The sequence below is a fragment of the Chiloscyllium punctatum genome, chromosome 9, assembly GCF_047496795.1.
Source record: "Chiloscyllium punctatum isolate Juve2018m chromosome 9, sChiPun1.3, whole genome shotgun sequence".
NCBI lineage: Eukaryota > Metazoa > Chordata > Chondrichthyes > Orectolobiformes > Hemiscylliidae > Chiloscyllium > Chiloscyllium punctatum.
The window spans coordinates 53,979,337-53,995,738 of NC_092747.1; the positions used below are offsets into that span (position 1 = coordinate 53,979,337).

General features: G+C 41.7%; 1 protein-coding gene across 2 annotated transcripts in view; it reads right to left on the reverse strand.

The window, feature by feature from the left end:
• LOC140481405 (coiled-coil domain-containing protein 138-like) overlaps positions 1 to 15,588 on the reverse strand; it is a 114,006-nt gene extending 98,418 nt beyond the window's left edge. For both annotated transcript variants that reach the window (XR_011961521.1, XM_072577547.1), the window contains exons 1-3: positions 15,355 to 15,588; positions 5,690 to 5,744; positions 71 to 209 (exon numbers count right to left, since the gene is read on the reverse strand). Coding sequence is in view for 1 of the 2 variants with exons in the window: in XM_072577547.1 (XP_072433648.1) it covers positions 71 to 209; positions 5,690 to 5,744; positions 15,355 to 15,513 (353 nt within the window). In the remaining variant the exon portion in view is untranslated. The remainder of the gene's footprint in view (positions 1 to 70; positions 210 to 5,689; positions 5,745 to 15,354) is intronic.
• Between the last annotated feature and the right edge of the window lie 814 nt (positions 15,589 to 16,402).

A 16,402-nucleotide genomic window follows, 5' to 3' on the forward strand; every position in this document is an offset into this window, starting at 1 on the left:
CTTTCACAAAGATTATGACGCAGAAAGCTATTGGTGAGGTAAACCACACTTCTATACGTCCCAGCCTTACCATGCAGAGTCAAGATTTGTCTTGTACAGGTTACGTAACATTCTGTTATAGTGCTTTTTCCCAATGTACGTAAGACCAGACATAGGTGACTTCATAGTAGAAAGTGAACACTTCTTTCTTGACAATATATCCAGAGCACCTAATATTCAGGGCAAAGCATGCTTTAGATTACATAGAATGGACAAATGTATACCACAAAGACTAAAAGCTACAACTAATTGTTACATAACAAGTTTAAAAATTGCAAATATCAGTTTGATGATTAAAATTTGACATCAAGGGCCAGCAAATCACATTTAAAAAAAATAAATTGGTATGCATCAACTGATTCTGTACTATAAACAGAACAGATTAATCAATTAATTCATAATGGAAAAAAATTAGATTTGCATAATATCACCACTGTTGACAGGAAGAAAGTAAAATACAGCTTTTGTAGCAAGGATAATTAAAATTTTCTTTCAAATTTGGAATGCAAGACAAAAACAAAATCAAATACATACTCCCATCAGGTTTCTTGAAAGAGCTACTTTATTTGTGGATCAGCATCTGGAGTAGCAAGTAATATTTAGGTGATCAACAACAAGGCATGTGAATTTAATTTGCTCCAAGAACAAACTGAGGTGTATGCCTGTGATTTAGTTTGCAACACTGGCTCTTAGCTATGAAAAAATTTGTTTGTACCACTGTACAAATTCTACAATTGAGAAAGACAGGTGAAGCGCTCAGGTGAAGGGGTAGAGGGCTTCGCGTACCCCAGGTTCTCCTTGTTGCTTCCTCCTCCCCATCCCTGGCTCTTGGGTTCTGCTCGTCTCTCCACCACCACCCTCAGCTCCTGGGCTCTCCTTCCCAGACCAGGAATTGCCCACCACTCCCATTCCATATCCAGCATCTTTCTCCCACTACTAAAGTACACTTCAAATGTATGCACACTTCTCTGGGCATGCACAGAAATACATTTGCACGAGACATCACCCAAAATCATAAAATGTACAGGATGACATCAGTGCTTGGAACCACGTGTTCCCCAATGAATGCGCATATATAACTGCCCACAGTTATCGGTGTCAGCAGTCACTTCCTTCTCGGGAACAATGATCTCTGTCACAGGTTATAACAAAGAGTTAGCTTTCATGGCTCATCAGGAGGTACATGCAACATTAATTGGCTGGCTGTCATTGGCTTCCAAGAATCTTCTGGAAGGTTACTACTATGTCACCCGATTATAGCAGCCATGTTGATTGGGCTGCTTAATAATTTTGTAAACAATTATTAAATATATATTTGATACATACTGAAGTTACTTTTTTCTCAATCTGTTTTGTGTCAAGTAAAACAAACACTTCACCTGCTAACTCAAAATCTGAATGGCTTTTTAAAAAAATGGTTTTATATATGGTCAAATACGCACAAAATTGAAGAAAATCAATTTTTATTTAAAAAATCAGATTCTATTCCATCAATCCCAGGACTGAAAAAGGAGGAAACAAAAACAGATATTGCTGCAGAAACTCAGCAATTCTAACAGCATCTTCAGAATATTCTGAAGAAGGGTCACTGGAATCAAAATGTTAATTCTGCTTTCTATCCACAGATGCTGCCAGAAATACTGAGTTTCTCCAAAAAATTCTGTTTTTGTTTCAGATCTCCAGCATTCACAGTTTATATTATGAAAAGAGAGGAGATTATTCGTCCCTCTAGACTTGGTCATAACCATGAATAGAAATTTGTCTAAAAAAGGCCTACCTGGTAGTGTAAATATTAATGAACTGAACAACATTCATGGAGGGAAATTGTTGCCTTTCCACTCTGCTATAACCTCACCTCTGCTCCTCACCACTATTCTCCAGTCCCATTCCAAACAGGAAGTGAAGAAAAAGCCATTGGACTCCACTAAAAAAGTCCAGATTCTGAATAGGAATGCGAAAGTAAGTTGTTTCAACTAAGATGCTAAAGACAAGGCTTTACATGCACAACTGATTATTTTTATTCTCTCACTGGATTTGTGCATTTCTGGCTAGCCATCATTTATTGCTTATCCCAGTTGCCCTTGAGAAGGTAGTGATGAGATACCTTCTTGAATGATTGCTGTCCATGTGCATAGGTGGATCCACAATACGCTGAGGGAAGGAATTCCAAATTTTGACATAAAGGAACAATGATACATTTCCAAGTCAGAACACTGAATGGTTTTTGAGAAGAACTTGCATGGTGATGATGTTGCCATGCTTCTGCTGCTTTCATCCTTATAGATGGAAGGTTTGAAAGCTGCTGTCTAAAAACCTTTGGTGAATTTCTGCAGTGCATCCTGTAGATTGCACACTCTGATGCTCCTGGCTATCAGTAGTGGAGGGATTGGATGCTTGTGGACGTGGTGCCAATTTAGCAGGCTGCTTTATCTTAGACAGTGTTGAATCCAGTTAATAGCATCCCCAAAGATGTTGATAGTATTTCTGCTACTGAATCCCGCACTAAATGGCACGTAATTTGATCGTCTCTTATTAGAGATGGCCATTGCTTAGCAAATACTACTCATCAGCCCAAGTCTGGATAATGTCCAAGTCTTACTGATTTGAACATGAATTGCTTCATCAGTAAAGTATTTGAGGAGTTGCAAATATGCTGAACATTGTACAATCATCTTTACTTTTCAGCTTATGATGGAGGGAGAACATTGAAAATAGTTGAAATAGTTGGGTCTAGGTCATTACCTGAGGAACTCCTCCAGAGTTAGCTTGGAGATGAGATGACTGACGTCCAACAATCACAACCATCTTCCTATAATAGATCTGACTCCAACATTGGATGAAGTTTGTCCCCTGAATCCAGTTTAGATGGTCAAGTATGGCTTTGATGTCAAGTGCTGTCACCCTCACCTCATCTCTGGAATTCAGCTCTTTTGTCCATGTTTGAACCATGGTTCCAATGATGTCAGGAAATGAATGACCCTGGTTGACAACAAACTGGGCATCAATGAGCAGTTATTGCTGAGCAGATGCTGCTTTATAGCACTGTTGTTGATACCTTCCATCACTTGACTGATGATCGAAAGTAGATTGATGGGGCTGGGTTGGCCAGGCTGGCCGGGCAGTTGGCTGGTTGGATTCCTGCTTCTGTGTACAGGACATACCTTGGCACTTTTCCACATTGGCGTCAGTATTATAGCTGCAGAGGACTAGCTTGGTTTGGGGTGCAGCAATTCTGGAGCACAAGTCTTTATTACTATTGCTGGAATGTTGCCAGGGCACATTGCATTTGCAGAATCCAGTGCCTCTAGCCATTTCTTGATATCATATGGCATGACTCAAATTGGCTGAAGACTGGTATCTTCAATGCTATGAACAACTAGAGAAGGCGGAGATGAATCATCCACTTGGTACTTCTGGCTTAAGATTGCTGCAAACACTTCAGCCTTATCTTTTGCGCTTGTGTTGGTGTCTTCCATCATTGATTATGGGGATATTTGTGAAGCTTCCTCCTCCAGTGAGTTTTTTTAACCGTCCACCACCTTTCATGACTGTGGGTGGGAGCACTGCAGTGCTTAGATCTGATCTGTTGGTTGTACAATTGCATAGCTCTGTCCATCACTTACCACTTATACTGTTTGGCACACAATTAGTCCTACTTGATAGCTTCACCAGGTTGACAACTCAGTTTTAGATTTGCCTGGTGTTGCTCCTGGCATGCCTTCCTGCACTCACCATTCAACCAGGTTTTGATGGTAATGGTTGAGTGGGATATATGCCAGGTCATGAGGTTGCTGATTGTGTGAGAATTTTATTCTGCTGCTGTCGATGGTCCACAGCAATGCATGAACACCCAGTCTTGAGGTGCTAGAGCAGTTCGAAGTCTGTCCCAGTTAGCATGGTGATATTGCCACATCACACAATGGACTTATTGCCAATCGGGGCAGCCCGGTGGCTCAGTGGTTAGTACTGCAGCCTCACAGCGCCAGGGACCTGGGTTCAATTCCAGCCTTGGGCAAGTGTCTGTGTGGAGTTTGCACGTTCTCCCTGCGTCTGCGTGGGTTTCCTCTGGGTACTCCGGTTTCCTTCCACAGTCCAAAAATGTGCACGTTAGATGAATTGGCCATGCTGAATTGTCCATAATGTTAGGTGCATTAGTCAGAGGGAAATGGGTCACTCTTCGGAGGGTCGGCGTGGACTGGTTGGGCCGAAGGGCCTGGTTCCACACTGTAGGGAATCTAATCTAATGTGAAAATGGGACTTCATTTCCACAAGAACTGTGTGGTGATCATTCTTACCAATATTGTCATGGACAGATGCATCTGCAGCTGGCAGATTGGTAAGGATAAGGTCAATTAGGTTTTTCTCTCAACATCTGCCGCAGATCCAGTCTAGCAGCAATGTCCTTTAGGATGTGACCAGCTTGATCATAGGGCTGCTGCAGAGCCACTCTTGGTGGTGGATGAAGAAATCCCTCACCCAGAGTGCATTTTGCACCCTTATCACATTCAGTACTTCCTCCAAGTGTTGTTCAACATAGATGAGTACTGATTCGTCAGCTAACAGAACAGTACGTGGTAATCAGCAGGAGGTTTCCTTGCGCACATTTAATGTGAAGCCATGAGACTTTGTGGGGTCTGGAGTCAAATTTGAGTCTCAAATCCTAGGGCCAGCCCTTCCCAACTGTATACCACTGTGCTGCCATCTCTGCTGGGTCTGTCCCTGCCAGTGGGAGAGTATATCCATGGATGGTGATGGTGGTGACTGGGCCATTGTCTGTAATTTATGATTGAGTGAGCGTGATCATGTCAGATTGTTGTTTGACAAGTCTGAGACAACTCTTCCAATTTTGGCACTAGACGTCAGATACAAGGATGACTTTGCAGGGTCAAAAGGGCTGTTTCTGCCATTCTGCATTCCAGTGCCTAGGTTGATGCCAGATGGTCTGTCTTTTTTCATTTCTTTGTTGAGACTTTGTAACAATTGATACAACTGAGTACTTCGTAGGTCATTTCAGAGGGCAATTGAGAGTCAAACACATTGCTGTGGATCTGGAGTCACATGCAGGCCAGACCAAGTGATGATGGCAGTTTTTCTACTCTGAAGGGAAATTTATCAGCTAGATGGTTTTTTTTCCCAACAATTGACAACGGTTTCATGGTAATCAGTAGATCCTTAATTACAGCTTTCTTAATTCAATTCAAATTCTATCATCTACTATGGTGGGATTCAAACCTGGGTCCTCAGAACAAGTTCCTGGATTAATAGTCTAGTGATAAAATCATTAAGCCATCCATGCCTCAAAGACCATGTTCCCTTATTCTGGATTTCCACATCAGAGGAAATAGCTTCTTTATTTACACTCTACTGAATTACTTTTATCATTTTAAATATCTCAACTTGATCAGCTCTCAACTTTCTAAACTTGGAGGTCAAGGATGGAATCAAGTTGATGTTCTAACAGTTTAACTTTAACTCGGTAAAGCATTTTGAACAACATCCAAGCCCAATATTTCCATCTCAGAAACTTATGTTTACTGACCAAAAAGGAGACACTTTTACACCTATTTTTACACACACCAGTTCACAAATTAAGTGCAATTGTTATTTTAATTCTGACAAAAAAAAATTTCTAAAACACATATAACCTTACCATTGATGGGTGAGTTGATTTTCGAATTAATTTTGATTGAAGTTATTGTAGACTCCTAAAATAGAACAAATTTCTAAAATTGGAACATTCTGACTTTTAAAGTAAATACTGCACAACATGGCAAGTTTATGGTATTTAATGTCGAGAAAATATATACGACATTGCCTGCGTCTCAGCAAAATAGCACTGGATTTATTTGCCAAGTAATAAAAGATTATTGGTAATTTACTCTCATATAAAACATAAACGGAGCTACTACTTACAATGCATTACTATACTGTCATATTTTAAATTAGTGCCTCAGTAAACATCCATTGAGTAACTTACCAGCTACACAAACTTGAAGTGAAATACCAATGGTACAATAATAGTTATGAATATCAATATCTTCTATTGCACGAAACTCACCTTTTGCTATTATTTTGATATTTAATGTATAAATTAATAAAATTGATTTAATTTTTCTTGGCCTTTTTTTTTCGCCAATTCATTTTCTTCACATCAGAAAGTGCTTTTAATCAGTCACTATTACAGTATACTCATGTGTCAATTGCAAAAAAGACAAGGAAATACAATAAAGCTCAAAATACAATTCTTCACCTGGCACCAATACAAAGTATGGTGGAAATCTAGAACTTTCTTCCCTGAAAGCTGATGTTACTACATTTTTGTTAGTCAATAATAAAAAGGTTAAAGGACATCAGGAGTAGATCGGTCTTGCCTATTAGACCTGCCCTGCCACTTTAAGTCATAACTGATCATATCCTCATTGCATTTTCTTGCACTATCTCCACATCTCTCAATGCAATGTAATTAGCCTTGAGAAACATATCGATTTCTATTGTGAAATTGGATGGTTAGATTAAAAGAATATTAGCCGCAATCCAACTAAAATAGGGAAGTTATGCTTCCCTTATGGAGGGCACTGGTGAGGCCATATCTGGAGTACTGTGCACAGTGATGGTCACTTTGCTGAAAGAAAGTTGTAAATATTTTGAAAGCAGTTTAGAAAAGTTTCAGCAGGCTAATACCTGGAATGACTGGGCTTTGGAATGAGAAAATGTTGTAGAAATGTCTAACTGAAGTTTAGAAGATTAAGAGGCAACTTGATTGAAACATACAGGGTCCTGAGAGGTGTTGGCAAAGTAGACGTGTAAAGAACATTTCCGCATAGGAGAAACTAGACTTAAGGGTTTACAGTCAGAGTTATAGAGATGTACAGCACGGAAACAGACCCTTCGGTCCAACCCGTCCATATCGACCAGATATCCCAACCCAATCTAGTCCCACCTGCCAGCACCTGGCCCATATCCTTCCAAACTCTTCCTATTCATATATCCACCCAAATGCCTCTTAAATGTTGCAATTGTACTAGCCTCCACCACATCCTCTGGCAGCTCATTAAACACACACACACACCACCCTCTGTGTGAAAAAGTTGCACCTTTGGTCTCATACCTTTCCTCTCTAAAGAAACCTATGCCTAGTTCTGGACTCTACCACCCTAGGGAAAAGACCTTATCTATTTACCATATCCAAACACCTCATGATTTTATAAACCTCAAAAGGGTGACATCTCCCTATAGCTCAAATCCTCCAACCCTGGCAACATCCTTGTAAACCTTTCCTAAACCCTTTCAGATTTCACAACATCCTTCCCATAGGAAGGAGACCAGAATTGCATGCGTGGCCCAGCCAATGTTCTGTACAGCAACAACATGACATCCCAACTCCTGTACTCAATACTCTGACCAATACAAGCAAGCATACCAAATGCTTTCTTCACTATCCTATCTACCTGCGACTCCACTTTCAAGGAGCTATGAACCTGCACTCCAAGGTCTCTTTGTTCAGCAACACTCCCAAGGACCTGACCATTAAGTGTATAAGTCCTGCTAAGATTTGCTTTCCCAAAATGCAGCACCTCACATTTATCTGAATTAAACTCCATCTGCCACTCCTCAGCCCATTGGTTCATCTGACTAAGGTCCCGTTATAATCAGTGGTAACCTTCTTCGCTGTCCACTACATCTCCAATTTTGGTGTCATCTGCAAACTTACTAACTATATCTTTTAGACTCTCATCCTAATCATTTATATAAATGACAAAAAGTAGTGAAAGCAGCACCAATCATTGTGGTACTCCAATGGTCACAGGCCTCCAGTCTGAAAAACAACCCTCCACCATCACCCTCTGTCTTCCACCTTTGAACTAATTCTGTATCCAAATAACATGTTACTGAAGTCCATGTAGATCACATCTACTGCTATGCACTCATTGTTACTTATTCAGAAAACTCAATCAAGTTTGTGAGACATGATTTCCCGTGCACAAAGCCATGTTGACTATCCCTAATCAGTCCTTGCCTTTCCAAGTATATGTACATCTTGTCTCTCAGGATTCCCTCCAACAACTTGCCCACCACTGACATCAGGCTCACTGGTCTATAGTTCCCTGGCTTGTCCTTACCACCCTTCTTAAATAGTGGCACCACATTAGCCAACTTCCAGTCTTCCGGCACCTCACCTGTGACTATTGATGATACAAATATCTCAGGAAGGGGCCCAGCAATCACTTCTCTAGCCTCCCACAGATGTTCTACGGTACACCTGATCAGGTCCTGGGGTTTATCCACCTTTAAGCATTTCAAGACATCCAGTACTTCCTCCTCTGTAATATGGACATTTTTCAAGTTGTTACCATCTATTTCCTTACATTCTATATCTTCCATGCCCTTTTCCACAGTAAATACTGATGCAAAATACTTGTTTGGTATCTCTCCCATCTCCTGCGGCTCCACACAAAGGCCGCCGTGCTGATTTTTGAGGGGCACTATTCTTTCCCTAATTACCCTTTTGTCTTTAATGTATTTGTAAAACCCTTTGGATTCTCCTTGAGCCTATTTGCCAAAGCTATCTCATATCCCCTTTTGCCCTCCTGATTCCTCTCTTAAGTATACTCCTACTGCCTTTATACTCTTCTCAGGATTCGCTCGATCTATCCTGTCTATACCTGACGTACGCTTCCTTCTTTTTCTTAACCAAACCCTCAATTTCTTTAGTCATCCAGCATTCTCTATACCTACCAGCCATTCCTTTTACAATAACAGAAATATACTTTGGACTCTTGTTGTCTCATTTCTGAAGGCTTCCCATTTTCCAGCCATTCCTTTGCCTGTAAACTTCGGCTCCCAATCAGCTTTTCAAAGTTCTTGCCTAATACCGGCAAAATTGGCCTTTTTCCAATTTAGAACTTCAACTTTTAGATCTGGTCTATTCTTTTCCATCACTATTTTAATACTAATAGAATTATGGTCGTTGGCCCCAAAGTGCTCCCCCACTGACACCTCAGTCACCTGCCCTGCCTTATTTCCCAAGAGGTCAAGTTTTGCACCTTTTCTAGTAGGTACATCCGCATACTGAATCAGAAAATTGTCTTGTATACACTTATCCTCTCCATCTAAACCCTTAACACGATAGCAGTGCCAGTCTTTGTTTAGAAAGTTAAAATCCCCTACCATAACCACCCTATTATTCTTCCAGGTGACTGAGATCTCCTTACAAATTTGTTTCTCAATTTCCCTCCAACTATTAGGGGGTCTATAATACAATCCCAATAAGGTGATCATCCCTTTCTTATTTCTCAGTTCCATCCAAATCATTTTCCTAGATGTATTTCCAGGAATACCCTCCATCAGTACAATTGTAATGCTATCGTTTTTCAAAAACGCCACTCCCCCTCCTCTCTTGCCTCCCTTTCTGATCTTCCTGTCGCATTTTCATCCTGGAATATTAAGCTGCCAGTTCTGTCCATCCATGAACCATGTTTCTGTAATTGCTATGATATCCCAGTCCCATGTTCCTAACCATGTCCTGGGTTCATCTGCCTTCCCTGCTAGGCCTTTTGCATTGAAATAAATACAGTTTAATTTATCACTCCTACCTTGTTCTCTGCTTTGTTCCTGCCTGTTTCACTCATGTTCTTAACTGTACCAGTCTCAGATTGGTCTCTTTCCTCATTGTCTCCCTGGGTCCCACCACCAGCCCCCAGCACCCCACCCATCTTACCAGTTTAAATCTTCCCGAGCAGCTTTAGCAAATCTCCCTGCCAGTACATTAATTCCCTTCCAATTTAGGTGCAGTCCATCCTACTTGTACCATAAAAGAGATTCCAATGATCCAAAAATGTGAATCCTTCTCCCATATATCAGTTCCTCAGCCATGAATTCAATTGCTCTAACCTCCTATTCCTGCGCTCACTAGCTTGTATCACCAGGAGTAATCAGATACTACTACTCTCAAGGACCTCCTTTTTAAATTCCTGCCTAACTCTCTAATCTCCCTTCAGAAACTCAACCGTTTCCCTTCCTATGTAATTGGTTCCAATGTGTACAATGACCTCCTGCTGGCCCCCTCCCCCTTGATAACATTCTGCATCCTTTCTGAGACATCCTTGATCCTGGCACCAGGGAAGCAACACACCATTCTGATTTTTTGCTGCTGGCCACAGAAACGTCTATCTGTACCTTGGACTAGAGAGTCCCCTAACACAATCGATCTCTTGGAACCCGACGCACTCTTCATTGCATTACAGCCAGTCTCAATACCTGAACCTTGGCTGTTCGTATTACGTTCCCTGAGAATCCATCACCCCCTACATTTTCCAAAACAGCATACCTGTTTGAAATGGGGATAGCCACAGAAGACTCCTTCACTACATTCCTGATGAAGGGCTTTTGCTGGATATGTTGATTTTCCTGCTCCTCGGATGCTGCCTAACCTGCTGTGCTTTTCCAGCACCACTTTAATCTTGACTCTAATCTCCAGCAACTGCAGTACCCACTTCCGCCTCCTGTACTACCTGCCTACCTCTCTTCCCTTGCCTGGAGTTAACCCATTTATGTGACTGTATCTGAGTTTTCTCCCTTCCTATAACTGCCATACATCACATCCCCTTGATCTTGTAAATTCTTCATTGCCTCTTACTGTTCGCTCCAACCATTCCACTCAATCTGATAGGATTCGCAACCACCAGCATTTATTGCAGATGTAATCCTCAGTAACAGGTAAACTCCCCCTAAACTCCCACATCCGACAAGAAGAGCATATCACTCTACTAAGGGCCATTTTGTTTCATCCAATCTGAAGACCCAGAAATAGCACTGTCTTACTCCTCTACAAAACTTCAGGCTAATTTAATACTTATGGCTTATATTTTTAAGTTTAATCAAGAGACATATCTCAATAAAACACTTAATCAATAAAGAACCACTCTATTTACTACTGCAGACTTACAGCAAGGCCCCAAAGCCACACTTAAAACTATTCACTTATCTGTCTCTATGCTGTGACCTCGCCCAGACAAGTTCCTCTAAGATCAGTTGTGAATTTCACTGTTTGTCAAATTTCCCACATACATTCCGATGTCCAACAGTGCATGGGATTCAACAGCAAAGACAGTAACTGTGCAGGCTCACTGCTGTCTCAGTTAGCAGTGTGGGTTTCTTTCTTTCTCTCTCTCTCTCTCCTGCGCTGACCTCACCACACGCTGCCTTTGTCTGTTCCTCTCCCTTTTAAAAGTGCCACTTTTCCCCCCAAAGTTCCAAAACAATGCAACACCATATAAAAGTGTAATTGCTGCTCCTGGAATTCGAGGAAATCATCTTCAACACCTAAAATACCTCAAAAAAAAAAGAGCAGCCTGTTAAAGGCAGAAATTTTCCCCTGTCCTCCATCTGGGATTACAAAGAATCCTTCTGTTTGAAAATTGGTATGTCACCCATTTAAAGCTCTTCGAGGGCTTTGAGTCTTTGGAACTTTATCCCCGAAACTGTACTGGAAGCAGAATCCTTGAATACTTTTAGAAAGGATGGATGGATTCTTGTAAGGCAAGGGTTGAAAAGTTATCGGGGTAGATGGGAACATGGATTCAAGATTACTATCAGATCAGCAATGATCTTATTGAATAATGGAGCAAGCTTGAGATGCCAGACATCCTGCTCCTGCTGCAGGCATGTATGTATTTTGGCTGATTACACTTCTTTTTAATATGCCATAGAGGCCCAGTGTACAGAAAAATGCCCTTCAACCCACTGAGTCTACACAGGTCAAAAACAAAGCACCTAACTATTCTAATCCCATTTTCCAACACTTGGACCATAGCCCTATATTGTGGTTCTGTTCGCCGAGCTGGGAATTTGTGTTGCAGACGTTTCGTCCCCTGTCTAGGTGACATCCTCAGTGCGTGGGGGCCTCCTGTGAAGCTTCCCCCACCCCCCCCATCTCCAGCACTCAAAGGAAAACAATTTGAACATCTCTTCATGACCAAACTCACCATCCTAGGCAATATTCTAGTAAATTTCCTCTGCACCATCTCTAGTGCATTCACATCCCGCCAATAATGTGGATTCCAGAACTAGTAAAAGGAACAAGAGTCAGAGAGTCATACAGTGCAGAAACAGGCCCTTTGGTCCACCATGTCTATGCTGATCAACAAACACTAAATTATTCTAAACCCATTTTCCTGTACTTGTCCTGGTATTTTAAGTGCTAGTCCAGATGCTTCTTAAATGTTCTAAGAGTACCTGCCTCCACCACCCTCTCAGACAGTGCATTGCACATTGCACCACCCTTGGGTGAAAAAGCCTTTCCTGATACCCTCTAAACCACTCACTCCTCACTATAAACATATACCTTCTGGTATTAGACACGGCTGCCATGGGGGAAAAAAAAAAAAAAGAGTCCCACAATATACGCTATCTATACCTCTCATAATTTTGTTTATTAAGTCAGATCCTCCCCTCAGCTCGACAGAAAACACATCAAGTCTGGCCTGTCTCTCCTCATAACTGACTTTCCACCACAGGCAACATCCTGGTGAATCTCTTCTGCACCCTCTCCAGTGCTTCATGTCCTTCAATAGTGCGGTGACCAGAACTGCACACAGTATTCCATCTGTAGCCTTAGCAAGGTTTTATAAAATTGCAATAAAATGCCTTTGCTCCTATATTCTATGCCCCAGCTCATGAAGGCAGGCATCCTATATACCTTCTTCATCACCCTGTTTACCTGTGCTGACACCTCAGGGGTCTATGAACTTACAGACCAAGGTCCCTTTGTTACTCAGTACTTCCTAGGGACCTAACCATTCATTGTGTATGTCCTCCCCTTATCTGACGTCCCAAAATGCATCACCTTGTATTTATCAGGATTAAATTCCATCTTCCATTGCTCGGCACAATTTACCAATTGATCAATATCAGACTACAGCCTGAGATCATCCTCCTCACTGTCAACACCACCAATTTTTCAGTCATCTGCAAATTTACTAATTATATCTTCCACATTCACATCCAAGTCATAACATAACAAACAGCAACAGTTGTAGCACTGGTACACCAATCAGCCAAACAGATTTCCAATCAGAGTTGTAGAGGAAACAACCCATCCAACTTGTCCATGCTGACCAGATATCCTAAATTAATCGAATCCCATTTGCCAGTATTTGGCCCAATTCCCTCTAAACCCTTCCTATTCACATACCCATTCAGATACCTTTTAAATAGTGTAAATTTTACCAGTCTCCACCACTTCCTCTGGCAGCTCATTCCATACACGCACCATCCTGTGAGAAAATTTGCTCCTTAGGACCCTCAAATCTTTTCCCTCTCACCTTATGTCTATGTCTTCAAATTTTGGGCTCCCCCAGCCTGGGTAATTACCTTGTCTATTTACTTTATTCATGTCTCTCATGATTTTATAAACCTTTATAAGCTCGCCCCTCGGCCTCAGACGGTCCAGGGAAAATAGCCTATTCAGTCTCACCCTTTAGATCAAACCTCCCAACTCTGGATACATGCTTGTAAATCTTTTCTGAACCCTTTCAAGTTTCACCACATCCTTCCCATAGCAGGGAGACCAGAACTGCACACACTATTCCAACAGTGGCCTAACTAATGTCCTGTACAGCCACAACATGACCTCCTAATTCCTATATTCAATGCACAACCTATAAAGATAAGCATACCAAACATCTTCTTCACTATCCGATCTACCTGCAACTCCATTTTCAAAAAACTATGAACCTGTGCTCCAAGGTCTCTTTATTCAGCAACACCGCCCAGGGCCTTACCATTAATTGCGTAAGCCCTGCCCTGATTTGCCTTTCCAAAATACAACACTTCACATTTATCTAAATTAAACTCAGTCTGCCACTCGCCAGCACATTGACCCAACTGATCAAGGTACCGTTGTACTCTGAGATGATTTGTATTGCTGTCGACTACACCACTAATTTTGGTGTTATCTGCAAACTTACTAACCAAAGCTTTATATAAATGACAATCACAAAAACAAACTCCACCATCACCCTTTGCATTCCATTTGCAAGTCAATTTTGGATCCTTTTTGCCAACATGCCTTGGAACCCATGGGCTCATCTTTTGGATCAGCCTTCCATGTGAGACCTTGTCAAAGGCCTCAACGAAGTCCATGTAAACCACATCAACTACACTACCCTCATCAATATAGTTAACTAACTTTTCAAACACTCAACTAAATTAATCAGACAGGATCTCCTTCAAACAAATCTGGGCTGTCTATCCCTGATCAATCCCTGCCTTTCAAAGTGTTAATTAATCCCATCCCATTTCCCCAGCAATCCTGCCCGTGCTTCCCACAGCAGTCTGGGACACATCTCATCAGGAGGATTCATGCACCTTTATGTCCATTAAACATCTATTACCTCCTTCTTACCAATCACAACATGCTCTAGAACCCAACCATCCAGAGTGAAATCTCCAGTTATGATGTTTTTCTCCCTGTGAATACAAATGAGAAATATTTTGTTTTGGACCTCACCCATTTCCTCTGGCTCCATGCGCAGATTGCCCCTTTGTTCTCAAATTGATCCTACTCTTTCTCTGGTAATCCTCTTGCACTTAATAAACATGTAAAGAAATACCTTGGGGTTTTCCTTAATCCTATCTCCCAAAGATATTTTGCAGCCCCTCTTTGACTTCCAATTTCTTTAAGTGCCCCCCTCCACACTTTCTATACTTCAGCACCAAGCATTTCTTTTTCTTAAACAAACTCTCAATAAACTTTGACATTCAGGATTCCCTGGATTTGCTGCCCCTGCCCTTCATTCTAGAAGAGCATGCTAGCTTGAAGTCTTACCCTACTATTTTCAAAAGTCTTCTCCTTTCTAAATATAGATTTACCTACAACTAGCTGCTCCCAGTCCATGTTTGCCAGATGCTAAAGTCATTGAAATTGGACTTCGGCCAATTCAGACACTTCTCTTCTGCACTGTCCACATTCAAGTTTCATCAGCTGCCACAGCAGGGTTGAACCTGTGTATACAAAGTTTTAATACAGTCCTCTGGATTGCATGTCCATTGGCATGACCATCACTCCAACATTTTTTATTCCACCTCTAGCCCCTGCAATGACTTCAGTGTTTATGTAGAAGTTATCAAACACAGCACGATCCTACGAACACAGCAATCTGAATGTTCATTATCGGCTGCGATTGGAATGTTGACTCTCGGTTCAAACTAGGTTATTTTAAATGCACATTAATAGACATGCTGATTCTTGATTTAACAACACCTTCGCCCTGTCGTGTCCGCCCAGATTATCTGGAACGGGCAGCAGCCTCTCACCTGATCTTCAGAGTCCCCAGAGTGTCCCACGGCGCCGTTCCTGCTTTCCGCCTCCGTATTTCTGCAATAACGATGTTTTAAACGCTCGATGATGGGCTCTAGGTCCAAATCCTTCTTATTCGCCATGACTCTGCCGCTCCTCGTCACCGCGGTAACCATTCGAATCTGCTACCGGAACTTCCGGGTCAAAGGGCGGGCTTCTCTCTATGGCGACCAGGAGCTTCGGTGCAGCTGTTAGCTCCAACCGACCCCACGGTAACTGCTCAACCTCGTCTGTTGTTCTGAAACAACCAGCAACTACGTTGAGATATTTATACGGAGGTCAACATAAATCAGAAGAAATGAGCATTAAAAAAATGAATGGGAAAATAATGATACCGATAAAAATAAAATTCACTTTAAACCAATACATTGATGTGCAAAAGTATATCTCACAACCACCTACATCATTCCCTGCAGAGTTACGGCACATTTGCAGATCTGAAATTCTTTAAAATGGCTAAGGAACTACCACTTAACACAACACTACACTTATCCCTACAGTCAAATGCCCACCGGGGCAGCACAGTGGTTATTATCGCTGTCTCAGCGGCAGAGACCTCGGATCAAATCCAACCCAGGATAATGTGTCGACTTAGACAATAGTTGTGTGGGCTTCCTCCCACAATCCAAAGGTGTGCAGGTTAGGTGGATTAGCCATATAAAAATTGTCCTGCAGTTTCTAAAAGTGCGTATGTTAGTTGGGTTATGTCGGACTTTGGCTCAATCTACTAACTTACTTTCTTCTATGTGTGAGCCAAGTCCTGCGTGTTCTTTAAATGAAGCAATAGAAGATATTCAGTCTCACACTTTATCCACTTACTGCTAAAATAAACTTAAAGTATAGAGAGCTCTGGGTCTAGACCTTCCCGTCCCTGACAACAGCAGAGTGTCAGTTCATGAAGTCTGACCCCTATCCTGCCCCTGACCCAGTCTTTTATACAGTATAAAACGTCATGTAATCACAGAACATTGTGCAAGCATTGAGGTGTGGTTGTCTTCTTGATTG